Here is a 14739-nt window from a genome sequence, read left to right on the forward strand (position 1 = left end):
GGTATGAGAGTCGCACGCTGAAGCCACTAGGCCAACACTGCTCTAAGTATTTTATATTAATAAGTAAATAATAAGTAAATAACGAGCAGTGTTGGCCTAGTGGCTTCAGCGTGCGACTCTCATCCCAGAGGTCGTAGGTTTGATCACCGGCTGTTCACCATTGTACTGTCTATGTGCACATTTAACATTCGCTCACAAGGGGAAAGAAAACATCGTGAGGAAAGCGGTTGGACTTAGACCCAAAAAGTTGAAGGCGTGTGTCAGGCACAGGAGGCTGATCACCAGGTGTCTTTCAAATTTACAATCATGAAACAGATACAGAAATGAGGCCCAGACCTAAAAAGATTGTAGCGCAATTGAATTTTTTTAAAGTAAATATTCTAAATTGCTTATATTATGAAGTTATTCTATACATTCCAAATTAAAGGCATTTTTTGTAATTATGTGCAACATACCTAACATAGTTTAAATATAGTTAAAATTGAAGAACGCCAGTTTCACTATTGTTATTTAAACATATTTAAATTACGTTTAATATAAACTTTATATTCGCAATACATTATATCGAAAACATGTTAAACTCAAACTCAAAATAGCTTTATTTATACGCCATATGTATATGTTCGCAGAGAGAATTCACAGTAGCCATGTTGTGTATATTATATGTTTAATATTATATTTTAGGTTTTCTCGATATTATCGTATTGGATATATATAGACTGTAAGGATAATGTATGTATTTCTGTAATAAATAAAAAAAAGTAGAAGTTTGGCTATGTATAATCATTTAATTACGCGTCATCAATCGCGTTTGGTATGTTGTTTGATAAACCACACACTTATCTAATAATAATTATAATCGTTATTTATTTTCAGATCATTTTCTTCTTTTTTTTTTCAATAAATTATAGTATGTTATAATTTCCGTAAACAATAAATTAACTGCTATTCGCGACTTATTAAAATTAAAATAGAACACAAGAACAAAGTATCTTTCCTTTAATAGAGACTGTAATATTGTTATTTTACACTATCTTATGTTAAGTATCCTTATCAGTAAATTAGGTTAGATTTAAATTACATATTAGTCTTAAGTTAGGCTAGATCGTAATGTTCCATGTCTAAGTAAAGACACGTGTATAAAAAATATCGCGGCTAATGGTGATGGGTTGTTGTTAACGGTCGATAAACCGAGTTTAAATAAACTGGCCTTAAATAGTACACCTTGGCCTTGCGGTGAGTATAAATGTATACATTTCTTCGTTCGCACATTATAACCATAGAATTAACAATGTCAAATTACTTCAATTGGTTTTATTATCTATTTTTATTATTTAATGATGAACTTGATCCAGATAATGGTGAGTTATTATTTTCAAGTTAATTTATTTATAATAAACGGCACAAGTTTTAGAGTCTTTCCTCCAAGTACGATTTTGTTCTCTTTGGAGTAGAGACTCTTGGGCCGTGGAGTTTAAGCGCACAGGCGCACTGTACAGTAGATACCGGTGACCCCAGAGCTGGTGCCAGCTCAGCAGGAGGAAATGCTGCCAGCGTTGAAGGTACACTGGCACCAAACTTTTTTTTTATTTGGACCACAAATCTAGGACAAACACATGATATAAATTGACATACATACAAAATATAAAAAGCGGTGCCGTCCCTAAAACATGCGGACACGACCAGCATTTGAACTTATTGAATTTGTTTAAGTTTTCTATTTTTCAATTTTTAATTATTATTATTATTACTATGTAGGTTAAGAAAATTGTAAATACAGTATTTATTTGAATTTGATTGTCATGTTCATGTTCTTGGATTGTAAAAATAGTCTAGGACATGACAATCGTAGAGTCAAAGGCGACAAAACGTTGCCGACAAAACCTTGAAAATATGTAATGCTAACATGTTAAATATATCATCAACCTGCCCTATACTGAAACGGAAAATAATATTCTCGTGTTACAATAGTTTAGTTATATAATGTTAGTGTTATGTAGAAATGATTACGTCAAATACCGTACTTGTCAAAAGGAACTATCTGCCCACGACAGGGAATCCTAGTGTGCGCAGTGCACGTTCGTTATACCAAAATTTTTTTTTATTATGTATAATAATGATTTTTCTTTCTTTCCAATTCTAGGTTATTTAAAATATTTCGGTATAAATGCATACTCTTAATACCTGGCAACCCTCACAGCTTAAATCTAACAATTGCATATCTTAGTATATATAAATTACGTGTCACGTTGTTTGTCCGCTATGGACTCCTAAACTACCGAACCGATTTCAAACAAATTTGCACACCGTGTGTAGTTTGATCCAACTTAAAAGATATGATAGCTTACATCTCAATTTATACCCGCAATATTATTTTATTGCAAAATATTTGTTTATTATTTACACAATTCTAACAGATGGCGCTGTGTTGAAAGTACCAACGTTTCACATAAGCTACAATTTAATGGCATTACCACCAAAAAAGCATGGTGGTCCCCATGACGGGTGTTCTCCTACCGTTTCCCTTGAATAGGTCACTACAATGTAATATATCTAAAACCTTAGCCACAGCAACGCTTGGCCGAGTCTGCTAGTATACTTATAAATAATTAAAAAAAAATATTATTTGTGTAGATATTGGCATTATCGGCGGTAAACCTGTAAAAATAGAAGAGGTGCCGTTCTTCGCGATCTATAGGAACAAAAACTCTAAACATGGGTGTGGTGCGACTATCGTCAGTGACCAGTTTTTGATCTCCGCTGCACATTGCTATGGTGCTTTGTATGTATACAAATTATTTTATAATCTTAAGAAGTTTTTACATTGGTAAGAAAAAGTTATTTATTAATAGTAAAAGGCATATATGGACAAAAAATTACGAGGCCAATACAAAATTAACCATAACCGTCTCTATGGGGTTTAGTTAAGATGCTTTAACAGTAATGTATGGAGAAAGTCGAAAACTAAATTTGTATGAAAATTTGTCAACACTAATCTTGAATAAGCCCCCATATCGTGTGACTAAATTATAATAATAATCTGTAATTACACTATTAGTAGTGTTGGCCTAGTAGGAGCCTGCGACTCCCTTACTTAGGTCGTAGATTCAATGCCCGGCTGTGCACCAATGGACTTTCTTTCTATGTGCACATTTAACATTCTCTTGAAGAAACATCGTGAGGAAACCTTACCATCGACCCATAATTTGATTGACAAATCATGAAACACACAGAAATCCGAGGCCTGAAAAAGGTTGTAGCGCCACTGATGTTTTTAAAATTATACTATTATAATCCCTATAGGAAAAACCCAGAAATTGTAGTTGGCACAGACAAAATAAACGAAGGTGAACGCTACGATATTTTGGAAGCCTACCCACACCCACCCACCTCTAATGGGTTAGACTATGACGTCGTTGTGATAAAGTTGGCAAAGAAATTGGTATTCAGTAGCAAAGTTCAACCACTCAAATTAGCTGAGCGGGATATGGTTGTGGAGGATGACGCAGTCTTCAAAGTTATAGGTTTCGGAGATACAGATGTAAGTAAAAATACACAGTAACCGTTTAAATTCCATCCGTATCCTCGACGTCCGTCGTTCCGGAACTGAGCGTTTCTTAAAGCAGTTTTTGCCGCCACTACTATGTGGAACCAGCTGCCCACTGACGTATTTCCGAACCAATTCGACTTAGGGTCCTTCAAAGAGCGTACCAATTCTTAAAAGGCACTTGCGAGTGGCAATGTGAGTGTCCATGGGCGGCGGTATCACTTAACATCAGATGAGCATTTGCCTCCATTACATAAAAAACTAGCTACAAGATGGTTGCATTAATAACAATAAACAGGCTATTACGTAAAGCGAAACACACTGGGAATAACTATTTTATAGAAAACTAAATATAACCTCAAATAAACAGCCCGAGTATTACTTGACATATAATATTGTCCTGTGACATTTTGTCTATGGTACGCAGCGTCATAGGCCAAAATGTCTTCCCAAATTTGTAAATTTCTATCCACGATCGTAAGTGTTATTTGCACAAATACTTTTAAATTATGATTGATGATTGAGATTACCGAGACTTAGAGGCAGGGAAAAAAGAAGATATGTTAGGAATTTATTGAATTGTCATTAAAATATTATTAAGAGTCCAAAATTAATACAAATAATACATTTAACTTTTTTAGTTTATTTCTTCGATAATAAAAACACGTGGCATTTTAATTTACAATTCGTCATTTGAGAGTTCAACAAATTATTTTGCATAAAATATAAAATACAAATATTTCATAAATTCATTTTTTTAATTGAATTCCTATAAGTTAATTCACCCTTCTCACACTCTCTCCATCGGTCTCAATCGCTCTCTCACTTTTCTTCGACGAAAACGCTGCACATCTTCGTGACGTTTTCGTAAAAATTTACTCTCATGCACCCACCTCAGTAACATGCGATAAAATACTTTAAATGATTTCAGCCCGGTACACCGTCTAATGAACTCTTGCAAGTGGATGTGCCTTATGTAAAAGATGAGGAATGCAAAGAGTTCTATCACAATATTACGGATGTAAATATAACACCTCGCATGATTTGTGCCGGTTTGAAGGGGAAAGGAGCTTGTTTTGTAAGTTTATATTAAATTAATATCATTGGTCTATTTAAATTTAAGCATTATTATTAACTCCATTTCATTACTATCTAATAATAAGCTTGATGAAGTGGCTATTAGGTAGAAAAGCCGCACTCAGTCTGGAGAATAAACTTCTTATTTAAAAAACGGTGCGACTCTCATCCCTGAGGTCGTAGGCTCGGTCCCCGGCTGTGCACCAATGGACTTTCTTTTTATGTGCGCATTTAACATACGCTCAAATGGTGAAGGAAAACATCGTGAGGAAACCGACATGTCTTAGACCCAAAAAGTCGACGGCGTGTGTCAGGCACAGGAGGCTGAATACCTACTTGCCTATAATACCATGAAAAAGATTCAGAAATCTGAGACCCTGACCTAAAGACGTTGTAGCTCCACTGATTTATTTATTTTTATAAAACTGTCATAAAACCAATATGAGATACAGCTCTGGGGTTAGCAAGTCTAATATCGAAATCCTGCAGCGGCTACAAAACATAATACTGCGAAATATGAGCGGTACGCCAAGGTTAATACGAAATGCTGAAATCAGTAAATATTTGGGAATTGCCTAAAATCGAGGAAGACAGATTACATAGATTTTGAAAAGCTCAACCGAACAATACAAAAGGAGACTTCAGCAACACGTCAAAACCCCCAGCTTCGGGCCTCTTGGAATTTGCGAACTGCGTTATGTAGGGTAACAGTTATGGAGGGAAAACTGATAGTTTGCGAGTTATGGAGGGAAAACTGATAGTTTGCGAGTTATGGAGGGAAAACTGATAGTTTGCGAGTTATGGAGGGAAAACTAATTATTGGATTTGCATTCCCTAATTGCCTCAAAATCATGTCATAAAGTCTGATAAAAGCCAAGAGGCTGATTGCAGATGGATAAAAAACAAGTGTATGTGTAAGAACTACATATAGCTATTTTAAACACACAAATATACAGTATTTACAATATTCTTTACCGACATAGTGTAGCTCTTCCTCTTTATAAATCCAAATTCCATCACTTATTAGGTCACACCTCAATAACAGACCGCGCAAGGTTGTTTTGTGGGGTCGACAGGGATGCCAGACATCGGCTTAATGCTTATCCTTCGCCAAACACTAGCACCTTTTTGGAACCTGTGGCACTTCGCATTGACATCAGCCTTCGCTTAAGAGTGCGCCTACGTACTCCTCATAAGTGTACCTGTTGGTTTTGAAGTAAGTAGCCTTGGACACCATGGCCTCCATTGCCAAAAGAGTGCAGGTCGTTTTTCTCGCCACGCTGCATACGCCGCTCTCTTGCTTTTGTCAATGTACAAGTCATTTTGGAGCTAACAAGTATCGCTGGAGACGATGGCAAGCGGCCAGAGATTGAGATGAGATATCTTTGATCCCTTGGAGGATGGGACGGGATTTCTCACCTCCTTCGGACAAACACAAAAGCTGGCGCGGCCGCAGAACAGGCGGAAAATAATAAACGGCTCTAATATATAAGAGTCTTTCCTCCAACTTCGATTTCGTTCCCTTTGGAGTAGCCCAAAGATTTATGTCGACGACTGGTAGATAGTAACCCCAGAGCTGCTCATTTCCTTGCTCAACGAATAAGTATCGAAATACAGCGAAGAAATTCAGCCAGTATTAAAGGTGCACTGCCACAGGGACCAAAGTTTTCAATATGTTTTAATTTTCTTTTTATAAATTTTTAATTATTATGATTACTATGTAGGTTAAAGTGTAAGTGATTATAAAAATAGGCTTGTAATTAAAAGGCAATTATTATTTATATGCAGTATATACAAAGCCATTATATCTGTCAAATCAACTTACCACCAACTAACAGAAAGCCATAAAGTACGTTTTTCATAAAAGTTTGATAAAGTATTGTGATCAAAATAAAATATGGCACTAATCCTTTTTCCTCATATTTATAGAGTAAATAAAATATGTTTTGTCTATAGACCATTACGTAATCAGCCTGTGCCTGACACTGGATTTTTTCCAAGAATCCAGTGTTCTGTACCCGTATTCTCGCAATGTTTTATATAAATATTTTTTTCAGGGTGACAGTGGTGGTCCACTCATATACCAAAATAAACATATCGGCATAGTATCATTCGGTACTAGAGACTGTTCTCTAACAACCGGGAGCCCAACAGTTTACGCAAGAGTGTCGGCTCTTCGCGATTTTATTGATGAACAAATGGCTAAATAAAAGAGATAGAGAGCTTTTTAAAGAATAAATACCTTGAGCATCTATTTGTTTTTCTGCCACTCTTTAGTGGAATAACTAAATAGAACCCGTAGGATAACAAAATAATAGTCAATTCCACATTATTCCAAATAAATTGGAAGCCATATAAAACGTCACAATAAGTAAAGTGCAGCTAAAACATGGCTTGAGTATATTTTCAAAAGAAAAATGAATTAAAACCAGTTTGCTGTAATAAAGTAAGTAACAAGAAAGGTTCGAACTTACCTCCGCCATTTTGTTGGCACAGATACGGAAAGCGCCAAATGTTGCCAAGGCCCACAGAGTATCCAATAATTGACAGGAAGAACTGTAGTTTTCCGGACCATGCCGCTCTATCTTCGTCGGGGGCGTCGTGCTGTAATGAGTTCCTTGAACCCTGTAGAACGATGGTAACCCCATGAGGTCGTTCGCTGCCATCCGCCCTGGTATTCAACGGGGCCAATTCGTGGCCATTCCGAGGCCCGATTGGTTCTGCCTTTGCCGACATCTTGTTTTTAAATCACAATTTGTAAATTCTTAAGCGAAATTAACCAGTGCAATTATTGTCTTAAATATTACAAAAATCAAATTGATTTCAATTTGACAAGATTCTTTGAATGATAATCGTTACCTATGAATATGTTCATAATATTTTATATCTTGTATTATGTATTTGTAATACCGAATGGCGTCTTTTTTTATAAATTCTATAACTTTAACGTAAGTCCTTGTCCTCTCGAGCAATTTTAGTCGTAGTTTTAGTGAGTCTAATACGTTAGATGCCTCTCTGTGCATATAGGTTAGGTTTTTAAACGGATACGTTAATTGAACCACAGATAACACATATTGCACTGAATTGACTGTGGTTTTAGCACATGTGGTTATAGTCTATCGCCGCCATTGTTCGTCGTTGAAAGCACTGCCTTATCTGAAACAAATAAATATGTGGACGTTTATAATACAAGAGTAAACCAGTCGAAATGAACATGTTATTTCTGTACGGTTCCTGGGTCATCGGGGTGCTTTAAATAATAGAGGATTTTAGTTTTACTCTATATATTGAAATATGAATTGCTATGTAACGAATGAATGCAATGTAACAGTCGAAGACGGAAGAGAGTGCCTACGTCTGGCTATACTCTCGGGGCGTAACTCCGACGATTTAGGAAATCGTTAGGCTTTTAAAACTAAGAAAGCCTTGGCTCGTACAATTTCAAAGACACCATTGATTTTAATGTTAATAAAGAATGTTATCATTTAACGTACGTTGCTAATAATTATTATTTTAATACTTCAATTGGCTTGATCATAGTCTGGGATTGATTAATTAAAAAAAACACACACTCTTAACCCGTAAAACAAGTGGGTAATTCAATGTTAAAAAACTTAAAGCTGAAAATATGGGTCAAATCTTTCGTCTATGGCTTAATTTGTGAAAACGTTTTGGCATAATGCCAAAGTTTATCTATGATAACTGCGGCTAAATTTAAATATAACGTAAACATTTCTTTAATCATACCATAAATTGTAATCAATGTTTCCGGATGAGTATTCTTCCTTTAAGCATTCCAAAAAATATATGACGACCGTGATTACTCTCTAATACTCGTGATATTCAGCAAAAAATACCGAAGATGCAATTGACAGCTAAAAAGGTTATTTAACTCTCTTAAATCAGACGTTAACTAATCAGCTATTTAATTACATAGCTCCGACCGATGATACTGTGTACGGTACACAAAAATAAATGAAATATTACGTTCACATAGTAAGAATATTTCTCGTGTATTTTCTTGCAAATTAACGCAAGTGTGATAAGGACCAAGTGTTAATAAATTTTAGGCTTATTTATACGTACTCTAATTTTTTTTTATGTTTATTACATAAATATCATTATTTGCGTCTTCTTTTTTTCTTTTGCATTTCTCTGTTTTACTTTTAGATGTATCTTAGTTACAGTTGCTTGGACATAAACGATTGCTCTCAGCCGTTAGAATTGTATGTTATTTTTGTTGTAACAAGTGTAATGAAACTATAGTGAATAAATAAGTACTGAATCTATAATTTTAGGAATAAGGAAGTCTATACAATCAACAATAGAAATTTATTTATTACACCGTAATAAACTCGTAAAATGTATATAAAGGAAATATTTTTGAACGTCTAGCCTCAGACAGGGGTGTGTACGCATTTGTGTCAAGGACAGGCAAAACCTTTGTACATTCCCCCTCTTGTCAAACTGGTCTAAGCTCACGAAAAGGGTTCAAGACCTGACCACTGACAAAGGGTTATAGCTAGGGGTAAAGTATAATAGAAACAATATTGGTAAAACAAATAAACTGATCGATTAAAATGCAATTATTCTAATTACATCACATCAATCAGAAAAAAAATCAGTTACATACATAACCATTGATATTGCCAATATTTTTTTTAAAATAAATAATAAATTGTGGCCAGGCTACGGTCTTTCGACGATATCTTGAGAATTCTTTTTTTAAAAACACTTCACGACTTCACGTCTTTTGACTAACATAATTATAAAACTTAAAAACATTAAACCTCATTAGTGCATTTGACTTTCTAATATTAAAAAGAAATTTTACAGCCAGCTATACTTTTTGTCTACGCTAAAAAGCAATTCCCTGAAGATGTATGATAAGTACGGAATGAATTTTAACGGCTGAAAATGGCGTGACGAGATATCGATCTGATGACCTACTGAGGGTATTACAGTACACCCACACAGTTTTACACGTTAAGATATATTCAAGAAATGCAAAATAATAATATATACGCAAATATATTTTATTCTATTAAATTATAATGTATTTATTGCTTGTTTTTTAATACTAATTAAACACAACTTGTAATACATAAATATTATTGTATTACATTTCAGTTGAATACTGGAAAGCATTCGGAATGATAGGTTATGTAAATCGAGATTTTTAAATCTACTATTACTGTAATAATCTGAAAGGCAATGTTGAGGCTTCGCCCCGCTTGTTTTCATCAGTAATTATCTTTAGAATAATATCATACAAGGATATATAACAAAACAGTTTTTATGTCTCCCACAAAAAATGTTTTACAATGGAGCGTTGTGCGCATCGACAAATTGTTTTTTTTTTAATAATACAAAAATTTATGTGTGACGGTGGAATACAAATTGGTCACAATTTTTGCGTCCACCGAAGCGTTATTACAACAATATTATTTAAAAACAAAACTTAATAAAACAATCAGAATTAGTTTAAGGACCGTTTTTTACTAAACATTAAATTATATTTCTTTATTCGGAATCTATAAACAGGAAAATATCTATGAATTCCATTGGCATATGATTAGGGGTGCTTTTATAACTGTGTTAAAACGAATGGATTTAATTTAAGACTAAGAAGTATTATTAGACAATATTATTATTAAATACAAGCATGTTCCGGCTTTGCAGAGCTGCATTACAAATATTTTTGAGATTATCTATGACAAATATACCTTGCCTCTTTATAGCGTTTCTTAGAAAATAGAATTACTTTAGCATAAATTTACATGTTTATTAAATATATGACATGTAAGATTAATAGATTATATTGTGACATTTTCATTATATTTTGACATGATATATGTACACTGTACAGTGCGTTTTCATGGTATATAAAGACTTAATAGTATTTTTATTTTCAGTTCCATATAAAAAAATAGTGTGCCAAGGACATTCGAAACCCGTCACGTGAAATGGGATCTACACGTGGTGAGAAACCATCCAGGATCCTGACCTTCCCCACCCCGCGGCACCTCCCCTTAACAATCAATACTAGACTACACCAATAATTTTTAATCACAATTTGAATTTAGAAAGTGAAAATTATGTTCTGTTATTATCGATTGAAATTTATGTACTGAAAATTTTGTCTATAGTGTAATAGACGATTTAATTTTTACGCGAAGATTTAACACATTATAAAAAGGAAATATATGGAATGCTCTAATTTATCACTATCGTTAAAATTCTAACAATAATATCATTAAAATAGGGTGAAAATCCACCGCGACTTAATTAATTATATTTTTCTTTATGAAAAATACGGTTTTGTGTTTTAAATTTATAAATTTTTACGTAACCTAATGCCGATGTTATTATATTGGAGCGGTCGCTCTCACAAAAAATCTTATAAGTACCTTTAGTAAATCCTCATTCAACAATTATTAAACACTGGCCATTCACAGATTTTTTTACTCGCAATAATTTTCATTCAAATAGCGAACGCGGTACATCCGCAACGGGCGTCCCACACATACTGACGACTTTTCTGCAGTGCTAGAGTCGTGACTCTTATCGATAGTTTTATATTGACATGGCTGATTAATATTTTTTAAATTAAGAGTCTCGGTTGAATTTCCATTGATTAATAAGCAATATACAATCAAAATAAATCATTCAACATTCCTCGCTCTTGACCTCAGATTCCTGAATGTGTTTCTTGATAGTTTCCTCATCATGTGCCTGACACTGTCGAATTTGGGTCTACGGTGTCTCGGTTTTCTCAAGATATTTTCCTTCACCATACGAGCACTGTCAATTGTGCACATGGAAAGAAAAATACGTGCGCCGGGATCCGAACTCACGAACTCAGGGTTGAAGGTCGCGCGGCACTAGGCCGAACCCACGCTAAAATTATGGTGAGCAGTGTAGTATATTTGAATACGGTAGCGATCCTGGCACAAAACAGCCAATAGAGATGTTATCAAAAGCTCAAAATAGATACAAATTTTTGGACGCCATTTTGTAAAACTTGAACAGGTGTACCGATATTTACGTTATCTTTTTTAATGATCCATTAACGTGTCAGTGACATAATAAGATAATTAAGATAAGGTAACCTTTGCCAAAATCACGCGTTAAAAATAGTTTTTTGCAAAGGGATTTTTCGTGGAAAATCTTGTTTGTTTTCGTCCTACAGATTAAGATAAGATTATGTAATATTTACAATAGGATCGATAAGCTTCCGTCTTTATTGTATCCGAAGGAACAAAGATATAATAAACTTTACGTCAAGTATTAAATGTGGGGCTACAACTCTTTGTTTTGGCCTCAGACTTCTGTAGATATATCCTTTTTTAGGTGGCAAATAAATATAAAATGAACAGTAGTTTCTTTGATATGAGACATGTTGGTTTTCTAACAATGTTTTCCTTCGGTGTATGAACGATTATTACTTGCACGAACCGCACGATTTTAGTCGCGAGCCTAACTTCTACGCTAACTTGGCGAAACATATTTTAATTAAACAAAAATATAAGGTTTAGTTTATTTCAGGGGGTTGTTGTCCACATCACTATTTTTTGTGACGTCACATATTTTATAGGAAATGGGCATGCGCGAAAAATGCCGCCATCTTGAAACGACTCGGTCCTTTTCGTGGCTAATCGGACGTTTTCGTCAAGAACGGACATGCAATTTGTTTAAGAAAAACGGTGTTTAGATGGAAAATAAATACAACATTTCATAAATAACAAAAAAATTAAGAAATGATTGCATCTTTGATTACTTTTATCTGTTTCAATAGACAAGTTGATGTTTGCATGGGGTCGCAGACTAAGCTAAAGTTAGGGTAGCTAGGTTCGTTATTGATTTTTAAGTCTTATTACACAACGCTGTAGAAATCTGTGCAGTCCGTAATAATGCTGAGTCATTCATGCAAAAAATTTGATAACGATCAAATATGAATGAAAAGGAGAAATGAAACTTAAACTCGGAAATGTGAAAATGTTTATTTTTATCCCGGCTGTGAAGAAAAATAAGAGTATGGCTTAAAAATTAATAACACTTATTTTATAAGGTTACTGTCATTTTCCTTTAGGTCATTAAACGAAATTCATGCATCTTTATTATATTCTGACAATGTTAAACACTATTAGTAATCAAAAGTAATTTAAAGAAATATGTTCTATTTACAAAAAACATAGTTCTTACAACTGGTTGCAAAACTAAAACTTGTCATAAATTATAGAAAGGAATAGTCATAAATTACACATATAAAATGTCAATTAAATATGAAAATATTTTCGAAGCATTATTATATTTGCGTCGGTTGATTGAAATTCAACATATACTAAAATATCGAGAGTTCGTACACAATGGCGGATCACAGAACCCCAAGGTCCTTACTGAACTCACAACCCGGTGGCAAGAGAAAACCTGGTAGACCGACGCTGCGTAGCTGGGAGTTGTCAAGGACATCGATACAATAGGGGTTCGAAGTTGGACGCGGGAAGCTCTGAATATATTGCTATGGGGAAGTGTACTTGAGGAGGCTAAGGGCCACCATGTATAGCCACTGATGATGATGATGATGACGTACACTCATGAACCTCTATAAATAATTAAAATAAATACTTCCTCTTTTTTTATGTAACAGTTGGCAAACGGGCAGGAGAACCCTGATGTTGAGTGACGCCGCCCATGGACTGTCACATTGCCAGGCTGGATGACAAAAAAACGACGGGTTGCACTCCGGGAGTGCCGGCAGAAGTGAAAACTTGAATATTAACGTTATGCATTTTTATATTTCGGAATGGTTAGCGAATAATTTTGCACGAATTGTTTTAATTATCAGTATAAAAGTACTATCATTTATGTGTTAGAATACAATATTTATTTATTGCGCTATAGTACACACACATGACTATTTATATTACTTAAATACGCCGCGCCAGCTGTCTACTCTCCATCCGTCTTACGAATTTTCGATCAGGTCACGTGTCCTGACGCGAGTTTAACATTTTCACCCATTCCAAAAAAAGTGTACAACGCCGCAAAAGAAGTTTTCACTTCAAAAATTACAGCAAGTGCGTTATCGGCCTTTAGATCTACATATTCCTAATCGCCGCCCATAAGCAATAGGTTCCCAGCCTAACAATAACAATAATTTATTTGCGAGAATATGGTACAAAAATGGTATGGTGGTACAATCTTAAGTTCGCATATTCTGCCACACATAATGGCGTGCAAATTTATCTTAAAAGGAGTTTTATTAAGAAGTTACATACATTATGTGTCATACCATTATAGTCGATTCTTATATTATTTGTAGTGATAAAATATCACATTATTAAAATATATCATTACTTTATCAAATTAATATTAGTTATAATGTTTCACGCAAATAATCATTAATAGAATAAGAATTTTTTGAAAAGTAATACATTAAAAAAAACAAAAAAAAACTTTGCGATTAAAAAGAGTGGCGGAGAGAAGTAGGGAAGGGGATGACGGGTCTGGGCGTTACTGCATACGATTTTTTGCATTTTCTGAGAAGATTTACTATGGTAATATATATATTTTTTTACCATAGGAAAGTAGAGATTTCAACGAACTGAAAGCACACCAACTTTTTGAAAAAAGCTGAAATTTTGACGTCAGAATTTTCGATTGAAAATTAGGGTGTTTTTTCGATATTAATTCAAAATAAGGTGAAAAAATAAATATTTTTAATCAAATAAATCACAGTATATTTGGGACATAATAAGGTAAGTTTTCACCAAATTTCGTTTAAAAAAATAAATTTTTGTAAAAGATAGAAATAAAAAACCAAAAAGTTGGTTTTTTGTTTTTTCACATAAATTTTTAGGTTATGTGAAAAATGTGTGAATACAAAAGTTTTAGATCTTTTTATTACCTACAACTTTGCCATTTAGTTTTCTTCGATAGGACTTTTAGTTTTGCCGGAAATCGAGATAAACCGTTTTTTACCCTTAAAACTCCCCCCCCCCCTACCCCTTCCCGACCTCAGATCGACCGTAATTTATTTTTCCTTTTATTTTGATCATATTCCCCTGCTTTTGTAATGGGTTTCATCCTACTGTAATTTTTTTCACTTTTTA

The 14739-nt window shown here is 34.2% G+C and overlaps 1 protein-coding gene across 3 annotated transcripts in view; it reads right to left on the reverse strand.

Annotated features, from left to right (window-relative positions):
• Window positions 1-11166, reverse strand: part of LOC125050200 (sodium-dependent neutral amino acid transporter B(0)AT3) — a 30868-nt gene extending 19702 nt beyond the window's left edge. For all 3 annotated transcript variants that reach the window (XM_047649883.1, XM_047649881.1, XM_047649884.1), the window contains exons 1-2: window positions 11035-11166; window positions 7099-7780 (exon numbers count right to left, since the gene is read on the reverse strand). In XM_047649883.1, coding sequence (XP_047505839.1) covers window positions 7099-7360 — 262 coding nt within the window. In that variant the 5' untranslated portion in view covers window positions 7361-7780; window positions 11035-11166. The remainder of the gene's footprint in view (window positions 1-7098; window positions 7781-11034) is intronic.
• Window positions 11167-14739: the final 3573 nt, after the last annotated feature.

The sequence above is a fragment of the Pieris napi genome, chromosome 6 (genome assembly GCF_905475465.1).
Source record: "Pieris napi chromosome 6, ilPieNapi1.2, whole genome shotgun sequence".
NCBI lineage: Eukaryota > Metazoa > Arthropoda > Insecta > Lepidoptera > Pieridae > Pieris > Pieris napi.